Source organism: Rhineura floridana, chromosome 3 (assembly GCF_030035675.1).
Source record: "Rhineura floridana isolate rRhiFlo1 chromosome 3, rRhiFlo1.hap2, whole genome shotgun sequence".
Lineage (NCBI taxonomy): Eukaryota > Metazoa > Chordata > Lepidosauria > Squamata > Rhineuridae > Rhineura > Rhineura floridana.
The window spans coordinates 151,207,526-151,226,882 of NC_084482.1; the positions used below are offsets into that span (position 1 = coordinate 151,207,526).

General features: G+C 42.7%; 1 protein-coding gene across 6 annotated transcripts in view; it reads left to right on the forward strand.

Moving 5' to 3' along the window:
• Positions 1-19,144, forward strand: part of GATA2 (GATA binding protein 2) — a 33,793-nt gene extending 14,649 nt beyond the window's left edge. For 3 of the 6 annotated variants that reach the window (XM_061618359.1, XM_061618360.1, XM_061618358.1), the window contains exons 2-6: positions 3,020-3,452; positions 4,648-5,271; positions 8,453-8,631; positions 14,261-14,386; positions 15,270-19,144. In XM_061618359.1, coding sequence (XP_061474343.1) covers positions 3,224-3,452; positions 4,648-5,271; positions 8,453-8,631; positions 14,261-14,386; positions 15,270-15,569 — 1,458 coding nt within the window. In that variant the 5' untranslated portion in view covers positions 3,020-3,223 and the 3' untranslated portion in view covers positions 15,570-19,144. Of the gene's footprint in view, positions 1-2,287; positions 2,524-3,019; positions 3,453-4,287; positions 5,272-8,452; positions 8,632-14,260; positions 14,387-15,269 lie in introns of those variants that run through there. The other 3 variants (XM_061618357.1, XM_061618361.1, XM_061618362.1) reach the window with 3 other exon arrangements.
• The last annotated feature ends 213 nt before the right edge of the window (positions 19,145-19,357 follow it).

Below are 19,357 nucleotides of genomic sequence, written 5' to 3' on the forward strand. Positions count from 1 at the left end.
GAGTCAACGCTCACAGGGAGCTTCCACTTGGCGATCACCGCAGCGAAGGGCGCCCTTGCTTGATTTGCTGCTAGCAAGAATTCCGCACAACTCCCCCCCCCTCAATTAAACCTCCGCCTTACTTATGCAGAGCCAGCAAGGTCTAAAACAATGGCCGAGGGTGGGTTGGGTGTGTGTGTGTGAGAAGTTTGTATTTGGCTCCTCAATGTGCTGGATTCGAAAGAAAGATTTCGAGATCTGATCCGGAGCAGGGAAGACACGTGGCACGAGAGCAATGTCCTTAGCTAAAATGGTGATTCCTAAAATCTTAATTTTAGTCATGCTGGTGAATGGGCACTAAGAACAATGCACAGAATCTGATATAAGTGAAGGCGGTTGCCCATCGATCTTGTGCGCAAAAGCAAAGTCTCTTAAAATATTATTGTTGTTTTGCCGCTGCTGCTGTTATTAATACTGAACGGTGGTGGGAAGAATGTATCCACTAAATAGCTGTCTTCTAAATCGTGGGATTTATTGGGATTGTATCTTTCCCCCAAAAAAATCTTTTTTCAGTGGGGGGTTGTTTCAAAGTGCCATCAATGTTCTATGGGGATGATTGGACAATTTCCCTTTCTTTTTCTGTGCTAAGTGTATTAAATATTGGAGAAAGACAGAGAGAGAGAGTTGCTCGAGCAAGCGGCGAGTTCTCTCGAGCCACTCAACTCGCGGGTGGCAGGAGCCGTTTCAAACAGGAGCCTGGAAAGCGTCTGTGGCTTCAAACGAACAGAAATAGCTTTTTTTTTAAAGGGGGGTTGAGAGCCCAAACAATAACATATAGTTTATACACTGAGAGTTAAAAAGACATCAAGATTTTGAATATGATTGAAAACTGCTCAAGTAGATCGTTTTTATACCCCATAAAGAATGGGGATAACATGCCGTTTGCTTGGACTTGTAAATGTCCTGCAGTCATACAGGACACAGAGAATTTTAAATATGGCCTTGGTTAGGAGTGATTCCCCCCTCCAGGAAATTCCCTAGGAAGAGTCATGCCATCAATACAGAGTTAGTGTTTTTGTTTGTTTGCCTCAACGTAAATATCAGACTTAAGAAAATTCAGAGTGATAGGAGGATAGGAGGATCTATCCTGACTAATTTATACTTCTGCCCAGAATATTTCCAAATTGTTTTGCTCGGGGAGTATTATTGTCATTAATTTACTTCTGTTAAAACCATTTACTATTTTAAACTAACGTGAAGTTTCAAACGTTTAAATGTGAGACTTGGAAGATATGTTTCTTTGTTTATAAAATAATAAGTTGGGTATTGTTTTTGTATTTAATTATTTAATGTATTTAATTGAACGGTGCACAAAACAACCTGCCTTCGCTCTAAGAAAAATACCGCACCTGAATGTATTTACAACTGAGGCTGATTTAACTTCACAACCTTACTGTGAAGTAAATGGACTCAGGACTGCAGTTATAGTGAAATGATTATGATGTAATAACAACACAACCAAAACACTGGAATGAAGAGGAAATAAAAGAGTATCTAGTTAGAAATAAACCCATTCCTCATTTTAAATACGTTTTGATTCAAATTCGCACGTACACTATTCAACACTTCAGTTTTATTTGGGGTGTTTTTCAGGGGTTTCTGTGTGTATATGATCCAACCCACTTAACATTGCTCCTCAAATTACTACTAAGGATTCAGCTTGAAGAAAACAAAACAAAAGCAAGCAATGCATTTGCTTCTTTTAAAAAGTTGGGCAACTCTTTCTTGCCCTTAACAAATGGGATGGTATTTCCTAAAGTTGTCCACATTTCGTGACTTCTTGTTGCCATCTACTCTGCTTCTTCCCGGTACTCAGCCAAATATTGTCCCCCCCTCCCCACTGCAAGTTGTTTAGTGCCTCCTGTAGACTACCAAATCCATGGTACGGAACTTTACATAGAGAAAGAATACGCTTTCCAACAACAAGCAGGCACGATCTGTGATAGATAAGGAACCTGACTAACAATGAGAAAGTTTGAGTGGGAAGAACTATGGGGGGGGAGTGAAAGTATAAAAAGCAATGGAGGAGTGGAATGGAGTGTCTGTGGGGGGAGTCTTTCTCTTTGGCGGGTTCAGCGCATTTTAGCTGTTCGGAGTAAATGAAGGGGAATGTGGATTGTCCGGGGCCAATCGAAATGCTAGGCTGAGCACAAAGCTGCTGATTGGCTGGGCGGAGGTTCTTAGCCTGTGCGTCGCCCCTAGTTCATGTCTACTGAACTGAGTCCAGCTGGCGCCAGAGCTGACATAGGATGCTTTGGGGATGTTACAAAAAAGGCCAGAATAAGTGGAGCTTGCCATCTGAGTGAGAGCCTCCATCCAATCCTCCTCGCTCTCGCTCTCCTTCGGCTCTCCCTCACTCACCCTTTTCTGCATTTCCATTCTCCAAACAATCATCCGTCACCCCCACCCCAACCCGTTTACAACCTCATAAAGAAACTTTTCAAACATTTGGAGTTAGATTCAGTCTGCTTGGAATTGCTCTCTGTAAGTATGTTTGTTAGTTGAACGGAGAAGGGGAGGGGAAGGGAAAGACGGCTAGATTTATTTTGCAAGAGAAAATGCCTTCGAATCGCTGCTTTGTTTTTATTTTTCAAGCTGTCTTATCACTGTGGCTTTTTCCCTATTTTATCTCAGTTTGAACTACAAACAAAAGCAGACCAAAGGGCTCTCTTCCTTTCCTCTTTATTACAATTTGAGAACAGTAGCTTGTTGACAACCGTAGACTGTTTTTATACAGAGAAAACACCGCGTTTTAATGTTTTGGGGTTAACTAGTGGACGGGCCAGGAGAGTGACAATTTTGAGGGGGGACGGCGACAGCGTGCGACGGTCAAAAGAGGAACTCTCCTTTGCTTCCCTTCCCCCTTCCCGGGTTCCTGAGGGCAAGTTTTGCAGGACTACGGCCGCTGGCTTCTAAGGCGGGCTCTCTGGAGCACGTCTTCAAAAGGCAACTCGTACTAACCTTGCCTTCCTTCTTGCAGGTGGTGATCCCAGGCGTGTGGCAGGAGCCTCTCTCCACAACTTCCCTCTTTAAAAGCGGGCCACGGTTACCTGTGTTTGTCTCCCGAGACCTGCCTAACTCTTTCTGAGACCTCTACCGTTTTAAACCTAGCCCAACTCAAACCAAAACGGTTTGGGGTTGGAGGGAGGGGTTGAGGGGGAGAGTGGGGGAGAAACCCACAGGAATGGAGGTAGCCACGGACCAGCCACGCTGGATGGCGCATCACGCCGTACTGAACGGGCAGCACCCGGAGACTCATCACCCGGGACTGGCTCATAACTATATGGAACCGGCGCAGCTCCTACCTCCGGACGAAGTGGATGTCTTCTTCAATCATCTGGACTCCCAAGGCAACCCGTACTATGCCAACTCGGCCCATGCCAGAGCCAGAGTTTCCTACAGCCAGGCGCACGGTAAATCCCCCCACCCCGCCTCTGCTCGCTTTCCGTTTCTGCCTCGGGCTCCTGCTGATCTTCACGGAGAGGGGACTGGAAGGTTTCTGGTAATGGAGCAAAAGTAGAGAAGGGCGATCGGGGTGGGTTTAATCCTGGAAAAGGATTGGCGCACAGGTTTTTTTTTTTGGCAGGGAGAAATAGGAAAGGGAAGCGGCGTCTTCGCGTTTGGAGGGGGAAGGGGTTTGTTCCTACAGATCGGCTTCGCAGGCACGAGACCGGGCCATTTCCCGGATATGAAATCTAATCCAATTTGAAATCCTTTTGATTCTGAGTCAGCGTGCATATACGAAGGAGGGGGGAAGAGGAGATGACACGCACCTTTGTGCGTGTGTGAGTGTAGAAAACGTTAAAAAGAAGCATGCATGTCACTGCAAAAAACCTACAACACGGCTACCAAATTACCGGCCACAGCCACAGCCACATTTATTTAAACTCGTTCGGCTTAATAGAACTCCTCTGTTGAGAAGTGTGTGCCTTGCTCTTAAGACTGGAAAGGGGGGGAGGAAATCCCATCTTTTTGCTCCTCCACCTCGCATATTTTTAATGGTGATGGTTTGCTTTCATGTCCGAAGTAGTTTTGCTGCTCGATTGTGGGCTGGGGGTTGCCTTCGTTCATCTGGGGACAGAGTGGAGGAGCTGAGGGGTAGGTTTCTAACTGGGTACCCAAATCGGCTCCAAAACAGGCGATCCAGAGCATGTGCACTTAAATCTCCACCGATTCCCAGAAGAAGCACCAAGTGTCTTTTTGTTGTTGATAGTGCAGTGTTTTTGTTTTAGTATAGGTGGGTTGGGCGGCGATGCACCACAGCCAAAACTCAGGCTGACTTACAGCGGTCCAGTTGAACACACTTTTTTGGCCCTCTGGGTAATCCTAATCAGCCGAGTTAAGAAAAGAGCGTTTCCTCGGCCCTTGAAATGCAAATTAATCACGGCTGCTTGAAGCAGGGCCTCTAATCTGCATTGCTACGATTAGGAGTCAAGGTTTACTCCATTTTGAGGCATGGGAAGGGGAAGGTCAAAGGCTGGACCGTCTTGCATACGGGGCCGCGCCAAAGCGGACGCGAAAGTTGTGGGGGTCCAAGGGGGTGAAAGAGGAAAGAATATTTGCCGCAAGCTTCGGCCTTCCTGACTGACGCCCTTTCCCTGCCCGCAGCCCGCCTGACCGGGAGCCAAATGTGCCGGCCCCACTTGCTCCACAGCCCCGGCCTGCCCTGGCTGGACAGCAGCAAAGCGGCGCTCTCGGCGGCCCACCATCATAACCCGTGGACGGTGAACCCTTTCACCAAGGGGCCCTTGCACCCTTCCGCGGCCGGCGCGCCGCCCGGCGCCATCTCGGTGTATCCTGGCGGCGGCAGCTCGGCGCCCAGCGCGGCCTCGGCCTCGTCGCTCACGCCGGGCTCGCACTCGGGCTCGCACCTCTTCGGCTTCCCGCCCACGCCGCCCAAGGAAGTCTCGCCGGACCCCAACGCCAGCAGCAGCGCCGCCTCGCCCGCCTCGGCTTCGGCCGGCGGCAGCAGGCAGGACGACAAGGAGCCCCTCAAGTACCAGGTGGCCCTGGCCGACAGCATGAAGATGGAGAGCGCCAGCCCGCTGCGCAGCAGCCTCGCCGCCTCCATGGGCGCGCAGCCCTCCACGCACCACCCCATCCCCACCTACCCTTCCTACGTGCCCGCTGCCCACGACTACGGCGGCAGCCTCTTCCACCCGGGGAGTTTCCTCGGAGGGCCCGCCTCCAGCTTCACGCCCAAGCAGAGGAGCAAAGCCAGGTCTTGCTCAGGTAAGCCCGTTCCCCGCCCGCCCTCTTCTGGGAAAACTCATAGAGCTCGTGTTCTGTTCATACTTAATACTGTAACTCTAATAAATAATACTGCTAAAGGATTCTGGGGTGTCTTGAGACGGGTTATTGTGTTGGACTTCCATTCTGAAAGCATTGCTCAAGATTTAGGGCCTTTTAATGTCACCCATCAGATAAGAATTTAAAAATGTTGGAATAGTGATTTTTAAACAAAGTTATACAAGTGCTTAAAAATAATATTTTTGATATTGTTTTCTTATTCCAAATTGCAAAGACAAAAACACCCACATTGAACTATGTTCAAATTTAAATGGTGGTGTTTACAAAAAAGTTAAATGAATGCTAGCAGTTCTGGTTCTCCATATTCACATCCAGTTTATTAATTCAAACTAAATTTGCCACCCTTGGGTTTTGTTGTTGCAGTAATCAAGGCAGATTAGAATTGCCTTTGCGTGTGTGAACATAAACTGGAACTATATCTATCTATCTATATATATATATTAAGCACCCTGATCTTGTATGTAAAAAGTGGCTAAATATGTTAAGGGGTAGGTAAATAATCTGGATTAAGTGACTCTGAGTGTCATTGGACAACCTTTTTAAATGCTCTGCTCTGACCTGAGTGGATTTGCAGTGTTGCGTTTCAGTGAAAAAGTGCAACCAGATTGAATTTATTCATACATTTTATGAGGACAGGGAAGCAGCTTGGAACAGCAGGGGCATTTCTAGCTTTCAAAAGTTTAGTTTGTTATTGCTAATTGGTTGTAGGCAAGCTGTCTCTCCCTTCAAGTTCCAGCCGCTGGTCTCTGCAGCATTCGGTCATTGCTGGGCCCAAGGGATTTAGTAATCCGTTAAAAAAAAGCAACTGGTAGATCTGAATTATGCAAATAAGGGTTTATACTGGAGAATCTCTTAATGCAGTAAGATAAAGGCCTAGGCCAGCTGTATTCACTGGACATGTCTGGCAAGATCCTGTATTCTTTTGCCTCCTTTTCAGGGATCTCCACTAAGTTGCTTTTGTTAACTTGTGATGAAAGTTCATTTTTATTAAGCAGTTCATTTTGCAAAGAACTAGCTGTTCAGGCTTGAAATTTACAAGGCCATTTTCTTAAAACTTCCAAAGAGCCTGATTTCCTTCAGATCATACAAGGAGCAAAAGTTCAAATATAGTTTACATACCAGTGCTGGCTACTAAGATACCTTGTAAATATGAATCCAATAAAACTGGGGGAGGGAAATTAGTGCCACTTACCATGTTAACTCCTGCTCACCCCTGTTTGTTAAGACAAAAAACTTTAAAATTTGCCCATCTGTCATTGTATATAAAATCTTCAAGCCAAAGAGACTCTGTTAACCTCTGTTTCTTTTAAAAGCATTTTGTTTAATAAATAATATTCTCGTGGATCCGTCTTATAATTTTTGTTCATTTTGCTACATTTATATATTGTTCTTTCTAAAGAGATCATGTTTCTGAGTTACTAGCCACTTTGAAAAGCAATGTGTATACAGACATGTATATTTTGTTTTATTTTTCTTTATAGTCATATTAAACTCCATATACATGTGAGAATATATTTAGCATAGGATATGCTAAATATATTCTCACATGTATATGGAGTTTAATATGACTATAAAGAAAAATAAAAGAAAATATACATGTCTATATACACATCACTTTTCAAAGTGGCTAGTAATTCAGAAACATGATCTCTTTTATGAGCATTGCAGCCCAAATATCACATGTTTTTACTACTTCATGGTCTCCCATTCAAATCCCTCCCTTTAGAGAATAAGGGAATTCACATTTTGCCTGTGATATGAAATATTGCTGTTTCCAGCACAGAGAAGCAAAATGCAAATTTTAAAATACCCTCATGTCACTGTTACTTTTGTAAATTGCTCTAATCTTGATAAACATTCACCTTGGAAAAGTAGGTCTCAGTCCCTCCCTCCCCTCCCCCCTTTCTTGCAGTTTAAGCTTTTTATTAGATGTGAGTTTTCCTAAGTGTTGTAATGGAGGCCCTGTCCTGTAGATGGAACTGGGGAGAGTTCGTGACCATTTAATGTTTTTGTAGGAAAACCTAGACTCACGACAAGGCGACTCCTGCAGCTTCCTGCCCAAGGAGGGACAAAAGCGAAGAACTCAGCTTCACAGAGTTCCCTCATTTTTCACCCCAGCCTGTACTGTTTAAAAGCCACCCACTCCATAGATTAAAGGAGACATAGGCGCAGCTGAACTCAGCCTGGCCCTGCTCAAGTTACTGGCCAAAGTGTATTTTCTCTGCATTAAATGCTATATGATTTGCATAAACTGTGCTAAAAGAATCTCCCATATTAACCAGACATGCTCCCAAACAAATGAACTTTTAGTAAATATTCTCCCTCCCCTCACTTTTTTTTTTTAGTCACGGGGAGGCATATATCAGAACCTTTCTGTAACAATATAAAGCCTACAATGTATAGCTAGTGAATATGTGTGTATGTATATGTGTATAAAGATAATATGAACAAGCCAGGAACAAAGGAATACAGAATAAATTAGAATTTCCTTAATGAAATTGTGAAATGCAGAAACAAGGTTTAATCTGTACTGATTTCAAGGATACTTTTAAAAAGTGTTTTCTCCCAAAAACCCTTATTGAATTATTTAAGATCTTCATCCACTTACTTTCAAACTCTCTGCTTAATTTTGGAGAGTATAATATTAACAGGAAAACAGTTTGGGGCTGTGGATGGGAGAGCTGCTCTTCTGTTTACCGAACTCGACAGTGCAATCCATACCACTGTTGCAGTTCCTACTTTCCTTTTCTTAGGAGATTGGGGGGGGAGGGTGAAGGGAGAAAAGGACAGCCTAAAATATGCTGTGGCAATAGAGCTGCATTAGAATGTGGAGAAGCCGAACAGGACGTTTTCTGTCATGTTGTGACTGAAACTATGCAAGTTCTGTTTGACGTGATTCTTTTCTGATCACTGTATAAGAAATTGCTGTTCGAAATCTGTGTGGCACTATAGATTTATTGGAGAATTTAGGCCTTTATTGCATGCATTGTAGATGTCACTGATGTCTTTTTTCTCCCCTCTGTCTTGAATAATGTGCTGTTTTGATTTCTGGAATCTGCCTACAAGGACAATGCAAAAAGCTTTTGTGAATTTGTTTTTAAAGAAAGAAATCCGGTTTCTTCGTGTTTCCATTTAGAAGGCAGAGAGTGTGTCAACTGTGGAGCCACTGCCACCCCTCTCTGGAGAAGAGACGGTACTGGGCATTACCTGTGTAACGCCTGCGGGCTCTACCACAAAATGAACGGTCAAAATCGACCTCTCATTAAACCCAAACGGAGACTGGTAGGTGTCTCTTTTTCTACCAGCTTTGAGGCTAAAATGATTGAATGGGACCACACACAGACACAGACACACACACACACACAATATCACGCACGTACGTATATGAGAGAGAGAAGGCAGCTTGACCCATCTCTATGCTTCAGAGCCTGTATGGAATCTAGATATTGCACTGCACATAAGATCCATGCCATTCAGAAGTCACAGTGTAGCTTGGGAACGTTTTGCGGGTCAGGGGGAGGTTCTACTCATAGCACTTTGTGTGCCAGGGTATAGAACAATAGCAATTCAGTATGTTACAGTGTGTGTGTCTATTTATTGCGCGTGTGCGCACGCACGCACACACACATTAGCATTTGAGTAGCTTTTTTTCAAATTCATTGTTCTATGATACAACCGAAGTGTCATCCCTGTCAATAACTGTTACAACAATCCTGTAAGGTAGGTTAGTACCATTATTTTCATTGTGCAGGGGTGGGAACTGAGGCTGAGAGAGGTTGGGTTGCCTAAGACCACCACGTGAGTTCATTCCAAAGGTGAGATTCAGACTTGAGAGTTTCTCATTTGTAGCGCATAGTCACTAGCCAGTTTGCAACACCAGTACTCATTCTCTGTCTGTTTTTTTCTCTAAATCTCTGTCTGTGAAAAGGTGTGTGACCAATTGTGCCTGCCTGCTTGTTCCTGTGGCTGCATTCTGTCTTTTGTATCTAGAAAGGACAGCTTTAATTCATTTGACCTCTTGGACAGTTCAGAACTATGCTGGAACTGAAATTGTTAGTCATGTACACCTTCCCAGTACAAATGTACAAAAAGACATCCAAAGAACAAAGTGTAAAAAAAAAATCAAGATGGTGGAGTGGGGAACCAGATGAGTCAAAGTTGTTGCTATCTGCTGAATTATTTTGATAAAGTAATTTTTGCAGTCACAGATTCCATGGCAAAGCTAACATTAGCTCTTTTTCTCTGGGCAATTCTCTAATTGCCTTTTAAAAAGAGCTGATTATTTTTCCATGGAGTCACCTATACTTTGTATTTTCATTTGAGTGATTAAAAAAAATATTCTAAGCTCCTGGTAGTAGTTTCCTATCCGGATATCTGTACTCTGAAGATAAGGAAACTTTGTGTATCTGTTTCCTGACTAAAAGCTTTAAAGAGTTTCTATAGGCAAGCCATGCCAGTCTCTGTTTTGAAATTGCTCCACTCTACAAATGCTTGTTTAAAAAAATATGCAAAGAATAATATTTTTCTTTTTTGGAGCAACGTGGTTTATTGGGGGGTGGAGGTCCTAAAATCTAGCATGCCATTTGGGGGGCATATTTTCCCAGAGCAAGAACTGGGAGGAAGAAGGAGTGGCATTAATGATCTAATTCTAGGATGGGCTACAGAAGGTTTCAGCTGTGAGTCAGAACTCCAACAGGGCAAGCTTTCCTTCTGAAGTGACTGACATGTCTAGAAAAATGTTAAGACAAGAGTGTAACATTATCGTCTATCGCAGGCTGAACTCCATGCCAGACTAAATGGGATAGGCCATAGAGTTAAGCGGCAGAGTCTAGTATCAATAAACCATCTCAAATATGCAGACATAGATCTCTGCTTTCAAATGCTTGGTGGGAGACTGCAAGTCCTTAACTCACTGCAAATTTCTAGAGTTTGTGTTCTTTTTTAATTTGTTCGATCAAGGAATGGGACAGGATAATCTAAAATTTCAGAAATGATCAATATTGAAAAATCATCACTATTACCCAGTAATAATTAGATTAGATTAATTTTAAAGTACAGTACTACCTTTGTTTTTAATCCTGTAGGACCTCAAAAATTTTGCAAAATTTGGAAGTCTGCATAAAAGTTGAGAATATTTATAAACCGTGCCAAAAAGCTGTAGCCTTATAAGAGATAAGTAATCATCTTGATCCAGCAATAGGGATCAGAATTTGCTCTGCTGCAATGATGGCAAGATGGGAGTGGGGGTGGGAGGCTTGCATCAATCAATCAATCAGCCTGTACGGCTAGCATAAGTTAGATATTAAGTGTGTGGGGTGGTGTCTCTCTGTGCTCTGAGGTCAATCGCAGGCTAGTACTGTGAAAGGCTTCTGAGTGAAGCCCTTCATGATTTATTTATTTATTTATTTATTTATTTTGTTTCATTTTTAAACCGCCCATAGCGAATAGCTCTCTGGGCGGTGTACAAAAATGCAAATGAGTTGATAGAATAAGAGGAGGGGGAGGCACTCGACTCAGTTTGTGAGTCTTTGCCACTCTTCCCCCACCACAACATCATCTAGAAGTCCTCTACAGTGATGGCCTACCACTGGGGCCCCAGTGAGGAATGGGAAGACCAGCGTTGTCCCAGCCATCCCCTTTCTCTGGCTCTGATCGTGCTTGAATTGATCATGGCTTGGAAAGACTTCTACCTTCTAGCCTTCATCACTCTGTGAGAACCAGGAGCACAGGAGTTCTAGCTGCTCAGTCTTCTTCTACGCCCCTAGTTCTGTGGTTGGGACCCACTGAACTCGGACAAGTTGCCTGCAGAAGTAATTGTAGTGATTTAGTCCCTGACGACTAAAGGATTGGTTTAGCACATGATTTGGATTAGGTAGCATAATAATATGATGTGGAAGACTTACTCTGATCCTGGAGAGCCACTGCTGGTCAGAGTAAACAATACTGGACTAACTGGACAAAAAGCCTAACCTAAAAGAAGGCCGCTTCTTATAAAGAGCTTCTGAAACAGGTTCAGTGAACAGAATAGTGTTGTAGTCAATGTGAGGGTGTTACATTTTTGTGCCTTATACAAAAAAATTCCAGTGGCTCCCCCTCCCCAATTCCACTGTCATGCTCTTGGGCACAGTTCCTGTTAATTTCAGTTAGGCTTGTACAAGAGAACTTCTTGGAGGATTATGATCCATGGGGACAGATGTGCCTGTTTTCATCTTTGCTGCATTTCAAGGCAACCAAGTTCTGCTACCTCGAAGTAGCTGCTTCACTTTGTCTCATGGTAGGGTCAGCTCCAGTTATGATGAATTTTTCAAGTGGTTCTTTTCTACTTTTGCTTTGTTTTTGAAAGTGCTTCTCTTTAATTCTTTTAACTTCATGATTCAAATATATTTTTTCAACAGCTTCTAACACTTTCTTAGGGCCAAACATAGTAGTAGCAGTAGCTGCAATTGTAAAAATATGCCTATATTTCTCTCTACTCTTGAGATCTGGTGATTAAAGAAAAACATACTTAGTTGTGAGACTTGTGATGAAATTGTGAGAATCAGCAAACACAGCCACTAGCTTTTTAGTATATGCTGAAACATAGCAAGGGCTTGGGAGAGTCAACATTTGTGGTACACAATCAAGATGGTTGGGCCATTCGTCCTCATAGTTAGAATGCTCCTAACCTTAATCTTATTGCCACTGAAATCAGATGGGATAGACCAGTGTTAGCATCCTGTGTAGATAGGTACCTTTCTTTAGGCTAAACTAGATACAGAGTAGAGATCTGTCCTATACTCTGCCATAGTGGAGTGGATACTTGTTCACTGCCCATTTTGTGGCTGCTTCAGAAATTGGCAGGGAATTGGGCCTGTAGAAATTAAATCATTGTCACAGGTTAAGCCATAAGGAACTGTTGCTCTCCATGTCCCATGTGGATTTTTTGAGGATCAGACTATATATGTATGTGTGTTTGTGTGTGTGTGTGTGTAGTTTCCCTGCCACGCTCATCAGGCTGCACCAAACAGAATACACTGAAAATATTTCCTGGGGCAGGATACCTTTGAGCCCTTTGCATGAAGGAATCTTTCCTAAAAGAGAGGGTGTATTCTCCCCCACTCCTAAAAACTTCTGAAATGACCCCATTGTTTTCAGGGTTATGGGTCACTCAGCCAAGTGCCAATCTAGAAAAAAATGAGTTTTATCTGAATGTAAATCTTAGGTTGCTTTCATGATGAGCTGAGACATGTTTCTTCTTGGGTCCAAGCAAAGTTATAAAACGACAGTAAGCACAGTTCCTATTGAAGTCCACCGGAGTTTTGCAATAGAGCAGTATAGCCTGGGCTTGCTTCACAGATATTTAAGCTGCATAAAACTTCAGTCTGGCAGTCCTTGCACTCGTAGCTTCATAGAACTAATAGTGATTTGGCAGATTCTGCAGCAAGACTGAAATTTGGTTTATTTAATGTTTAGCAAATCATAAGGGCCGGTTGGACATGTTTTATATATTTTAGTGAAACCTATTATAAATACTATAGCAATCAATTATCCAAGTCTCAAGATTTACTGTAAAGTATCTTCACAGAGCTTAGATGTGGGCATATGTTGGTTGCTGTTCCAGTGCAGCATAGCACGTTTTGATTACAGCTGTGTTGCAGGCAGATTCACTGACCCAGTTGTTTAGGGTCAGAGTGTTAAATAAAGTTGTGAGTTTGAATTGACTAGCTGCCTAAATACACCAAACCATCAAGTTACACATTATAATCAAGTGCATAGTTTTTGTCATGGTCAGAACTAAATGCACTCTTGTTGCATTTAAAACACAGACGAAAGAACAGTACAAACTCGTTTAGCCAAGTTACCCGAATGATCAGAAATGTGGATGATTAGCCTTTACACAGGGCTGCATTTGCATCTTACTTCATGAGGGCAGAGTGAAGACAGAGTGCATTTGTTAAATCCTGGAATTTGTGATGTAACTGAATGTGCGATAAATATGGCAATGAATAGCCATGTGAAAGGGGGAGGGGGTTTCAAGACAATGAGAACTTAGAATACTTTTTTTCACTGTTCCACAAAGTTTTGTATCTGGATAAGGAGTTTAAAGGCCAACTTAGACATCACAAATAAGACACCCACGTGTCTGCCCTGTTCACATATAAAGCAAGAATGTGAGGAGAGAAGACTTTACCTGAAAAGGAGAAAACTTCCTCTACCACCCCTGCCTTCCCTTGGTAAACTCTGCTGTTTTAAGCATTTTTTTCTCAGTCTGGCTCAGAAGCCGGAAGTGAACCAGACTGGGAGCAAGTTACTTAAAGCAGTGGAGTGCAGCAAGATAACAGTAGGGCTGGCATTCACTCAATTTCCCTGCAAATTCCCTCCCCTGCTTTGTATACATGAATAACATATGTGTGGCTGCCCCGTCACATCTAGCTTGACCTTGAGATGATTCGCATGTAATTTTCAACTTCAGTCGTACAGCCCAGAGTTCCGTGTACATTTTTGATGCTCACATGAAACTCTTGTATGATTTAAATTTCCCATTCAGTCATCTGGCTCCACATGTGCATAGGTGGGCTGCTATTGCTCATTTGCACTCCCACACCGGCAAGGAACTGCTGGACCAGGATACCGATTCACAATCATTTTGTTTCACTTTTGAGCTATGGGACTGCACACAATCAGAAATCAAAATATCCCAAGTTAGCTACCAAATATGTTTGAAATGGTTAGAGTAACTCATTAGCGTTGGGGTCAGGTTGACATTTTCAAGAGAGAACGTTTAAATCTCAACAAAAACGGGGGAAATTAGAAAGGTTTTTGTGGGGGGGGAGGGGTGTCATCTATTTCATTAAAAACATTTTAAAACTTCTACTGCACACTGACCACTGAAAGAGCAGATTGTTCAACATATTTCCCCCTCTTTAATTAGTCAGCAGCTAGGAGAGCAGGAACTTGTTGTGCCAACTGCCAGACCACCACCACCACCTTATGGCGACGTAATGCAAATGGGGACCCAGTGTGTAATGCCTGTGGACTGTACTATAAATTGCACAATGTGAGTATTTGCTTGCCATGCTTTGCCCTTTTGCTTGCTTAGCTGGATTGGTGCCTTAACTGCATGGCGTCTACTAGCCCTGTATTCATTGCAGAGAGTCTTTATTTATTTTTTAAAAAGCTCTTTAGGGTTCCCCTGGGAAGTTGCAGCCATTCTTTGTTGGCATAGTGATGCTGAGTTCAGTGACATTACAATGTATTAGCTTGGCTTCCAAAGCGTGGGTGGTTTTAGGCAAAATAGAGTTTCAACTTTTGATTATAACTAAAGCATGTGTGGTTCTCTGCCCCTCCCAGAAATTCAGAGATCAATTCCAATAGATGCATGTAAAGGTTAATCCTAGCAGGATATCTTTATGAAAGTTTGGCACTTTTTGGGGCAGGGGGAAAAGTGCAAAGCTTATACAAAGCGCCAGTCAGTTCCAATGAGAAAATATGTAATATAATTGAACATATAAATAGTGCAATATGAAGTTTTTCTGTTTAAAAATCAAAATACTCCAGCTTTAGAAGTGAATCTGGAACATTGTGTTTGCTGCATTTCCCCCCTCCTTTTTTTAAAAAAATTAGGAAATATTTTTCTTTCTTTTTTTAATTAGGAAATGAATGAAGGTTAAGGGGTAAAGCTAAGGAAAGGAGGGGTGGAAGCTGCCAGAGTTGGTCTGATTTGCTTTTTATGTCTGAGGTTTTTCAGTGTGGTTTCATTAAACAAATCAAATTTATAAACAAAATCTGCAGGGAGGAAGAGAGATGTAGGGTTTTTTGTTTTGTTTTTGGCCTGAAAATGATTTCTGTCAAGGAAACACTTGGGGGCTGTTTAAATATTTTTATTTTTGCTCTAGAAGGTCATTTTGCTTGCATGAGCCTGATTTTCTCATTTCTTGCAGGTGAACAGGCCTTTGACCATGAAGAAGGAAGGAATACAGACCAGAAATAGGAAAATGTCCAACAAGTCCAAGAAGAGCAAGAAAGGCTCTGAATGTTTTGAGGAACTTTCGAAATGCATGCAAGAGAAATCTTCTCCTTTCAGTGCTGCAGCCCTTGCAAGTCACATGACACCAATGGGGCACTTGCCGCCTTTCAGCCACTCTGGACACATTCTGCCAACACCTACCCCCATTCACCCATCTTCCAGCATCTCATTTGGACATCCACATCCATCCAGCATGGTCACAGCCATGGGATAAAATCTGAAGATCCTAACAAAGAACTTCAAGACACTGGGCTTTGCCTATACGATGACAGCAAGGAAAGATTCTGCCCAGAAGAGAGAATGTAGGGAAGGAAGGAAGAAAGGGATCTCATTCCAGTGTGGTTCGACTTGCAGTGATGGGTCTTCTGCAGAAATGCTTAATGGTGCCTGTTATGCACTTTGCCCCTCAGGTAAATGGAGAAAGAGGAACTCACCTGTTTGATATGATACCTGCTGGTCGCAGCAGAAAGTAAAGGTGGCTGAAGCAGTCGAAGAAGCTGGAGCCAGCTTTCCTTTCTCTTTGTTAATTACTGTGAATATTGTAAAGAGATTAGCAACCTCCCGAGGCAGAGGAAGCTCAGTGGTAGCTGACCGTGCTGGATTTCTATCACTGACTTTGTTTCCGGGGAAGGAAAAATGGACAACTTTATAAAAATCTACTTTTTAAGAAAAGAAATCAGATACAGAAAAAAATCATTATTTATTTTGCTCTTGTGTTCCAAAAAGAGCTTCAAAACTCTTGCATGTACTTGTGGATCTTTATTTTATTTTTTATTTTGTTTAAAGAAACATCCACCCTAGTAGAAAAGGTTTTTTAATTATTCTTATTGCTTAATGGCCACTCTTGATTCTCTCATTGCTGTTAGATTTTTAAAAATCTACTAGGAAGGGGCTGTGTGTGTGAGGGAGAGAAACATTTGGCGCTAACATAGGTTCCAATAGCCTCAAGGTGTGGATTATTTTGACATAATTTCTGTATTCATTTCTTCCATGTGAAGGAATTTTTGCTTAAAAGCATGGCATCTTACAAGAAGACAAGATACACTGGACAAATGGCTAAAAAGTTTTTCATAGGGAACAATCCGGCTTTGGCTGGATAATAAAATACAGGAAATTGATATGTCTTTCTTCCCTGTCATCCTTATCTAGGCATGTAGGTGGCTGTAGAAAGTTATAACAGGTACTCACACCCCAGGCTGGCCTGCTTCCCCCTCCTCAGCTCTTCCCCCTGGCTCTTTCCCAGCAGGTTCTGCACTGACTCCCCATGCAGCCTCCCATAACGGATTGCATTGTTTTAGATAGCCCCCTCCCCCAGAGCCTCCCATCCACCAGGTTTCATGAAACTCTGTTTAGTCCATCCATGTGGCTCTGGGGCTGTCAACCTTTTTCGGGCCCACATTTGCAACCCAGAAAAACTGTTGTGGGTACCCCCCCCCCAACCTAGCATACGCTGCAGCCTATTCTACTGGCTAAATTAGAATGCTTCTTTTAAGTCTTAATTTGAGTGGTAGGAGGGGACCCTGTGCCAAGGAAGCATCTATGGGTACACAGAGGCTTGTGGGCACCATGTTTGGCAACTTGTGACCTAACTCCACAACCTCTGTTTGTTTAACCTGTGTCCTGTTCTTCCACCCTACCTCTAGTCAGTGCAGGGCTGCCTTTCTGCTTCTGTCACTACTCCCTTCTGTGCCTTCTTTCTCCCCTCCCTGCACAAAGATGAGCCCTTCTGCAGCTCCGGCTTCTGTGCTGAAAAACTCCACTAGCACCCTGCTCTAGGACCTCCAGGACCAAAAAACCACTCCCGTCAAGGCACAGTCCCTAAGCATTGCTGCTGTTCCCTCTCCAGTCATTCTGATGGTCCTTGCGCAGAGTGTGTCTTTCATAAAACCACAGGAAGCTGCCTTATACCAAGTCAGGCCATAGGTCCATCTAGTTCAGTATTACCTACAGTGACTAGCAGTGGCTCTCTAGGGTTCCAGATAGGAATCTTTCCTAGCCCTACCTGAAGATGCTGGGGATTGAACCGTAGGACCTTTTGTGCTCTTAGCAACGGCAGTTTGATACAGTGAGCTGTCTTAACATGGATTCAGACCATTGGTGTATCCTGCCCGCTACCATCTGTTCTGATTGTTGATGTTATCAAGTGGCCTCCCAGGTCTCAGGCAAGATTTTTTATTTTCTGCGATCATTTAACAGAAGATGCCAAGTATTGAACCTTTCAGAGTTTTAACACACAGCTCCTGTATCCTGCCATGGAGCTGTAGCCCTTTGTTTAATGGACTGTGGCCCTGCATCTAACTAACAACTCTTGATTCAGGGCAAGAGAAAGAAAACCCAGTTAAGCTGAACAGCACCAAAAGGATCCATCATTATGTTTTTGTTTTGTTCTGTCTGTTTCATTAGCAGATCTTGCCCAAGACACCCAGAAATGTTATGTAGTTACTGTCCTACTAGATTTCTTAAATAATGTGTCCAAGCAGAGCTGGAGCTTGCCATCTGCAGGCATGCATGTCACAGCATACTGCCTACCTGGGAGAGGGTGAAGAGCAGAAAGTATGTGAAGATGTACAACACAGAGGGGAAAGAGAGAGAGTGCCATTTTCAGATTCTTCCTGTAGTTCAGATATAGCAACAGCTACTGAACCAAGGGAAGGTGATCTGCTTCTGGGGAGCACGGGGAGGGGTATACAGGCTGTTTCCTGTAGCATATATATATATATATATTATTTGTAAGGAAAATCACAAGTGTTGAGAAAAAAAACAAAAGTTATCTCCCATTCTGAAACCATATTGTATGTAAACAACTGAAAAATAAAGCTCTTGCCAGTGTGAAGTGTATTCTCTTGATTGTTATGATCTGATGACTTTCATGATCACAAGGTCCAGTATAACATATGATGTACATATTTAGCTATATTTCTGATGGAAAAAAATGCCCCTGTGAGCAAAGGGGTTTGATAATGTAAACCGCATAAGCTTAACTCTGTGACGAGCTTTTTCTTGTTTTTTTTACGGTTTTTTTTTAATCAAGCCAATTATATCTTAACTGCAAAAGTCTGCTTAAAACAAAAACAAAGGTGTATGTTAGTTTTGGGCTTTCTCTCCCCGCCCCAGAACAAATATGTAAGGACCAAGCACCCAAAGCGAAAGTTGCTTTCCTCTCTTTTCTGGTCAGTGTGGGCATATATAGCTGCACTTTGTGAAGAAGTATAAATAATCAAACAAAAGAGGAATTCTGCCTGAGAGTAATCATTTTTTTCCAGTTGAGCATGTTGGAAGTTAACCCCCTTTTCCTTTAGTTTTAGGGCAGGGGATGATTGAAAAAAAAAAGATAGTTTATACCTAATTTGTAAACAATTCAAATTATTTAGGGGTGGGAGTGGCTGGGTGAGAGAATGAAGGAGTTCATGATATTGGGGAACGATAGTCACCTGGCGCTGCCACTGCTGCACAGTCTTTATTTGCCTCAGTGGGGTGAGCCCTGCACATGCCCCACTTGGATGAATGGAGGTTGTCCAGCAGAAGCTGCTTGCTGGGCAGGGTCCACAGCCGACAAAGTGCAATATATTGTCAGTCACTGCAGCGTAGAAGAACCGCAGTCAGGATTTAAATTATTTTGTACTTGTATCAGCATAAAGATTTGGCAGTATTTTCTGTTTTTTAATTTTTTTTTTGCTTTTTTGGGTTTAGTGAACTAAGTTATTGTTAATTATGTACAACATGTTTATATATTGTCTGTAAAAAAAAGTGTATGCTTCCCTCATATTCCTTCAAGGTGAATACTGCTAATAATAATAATAATAAAAATACCCCTTTTTGTGAAAGCAGTTTTTACTGTCTACTTCATGGAGCTGAGATATGAAGCAAAATGGGCAGGCACTATTCTTCTCACTTGTTTTGTGAGAAACTAGTCTGTTCCCATCTTTCAGTGTTTTTAGCCAAAGGTTGATTCCTAAATAACAGTTTCCTGGAGTCGTCTACATGGTTGGGCATTTGAGACAA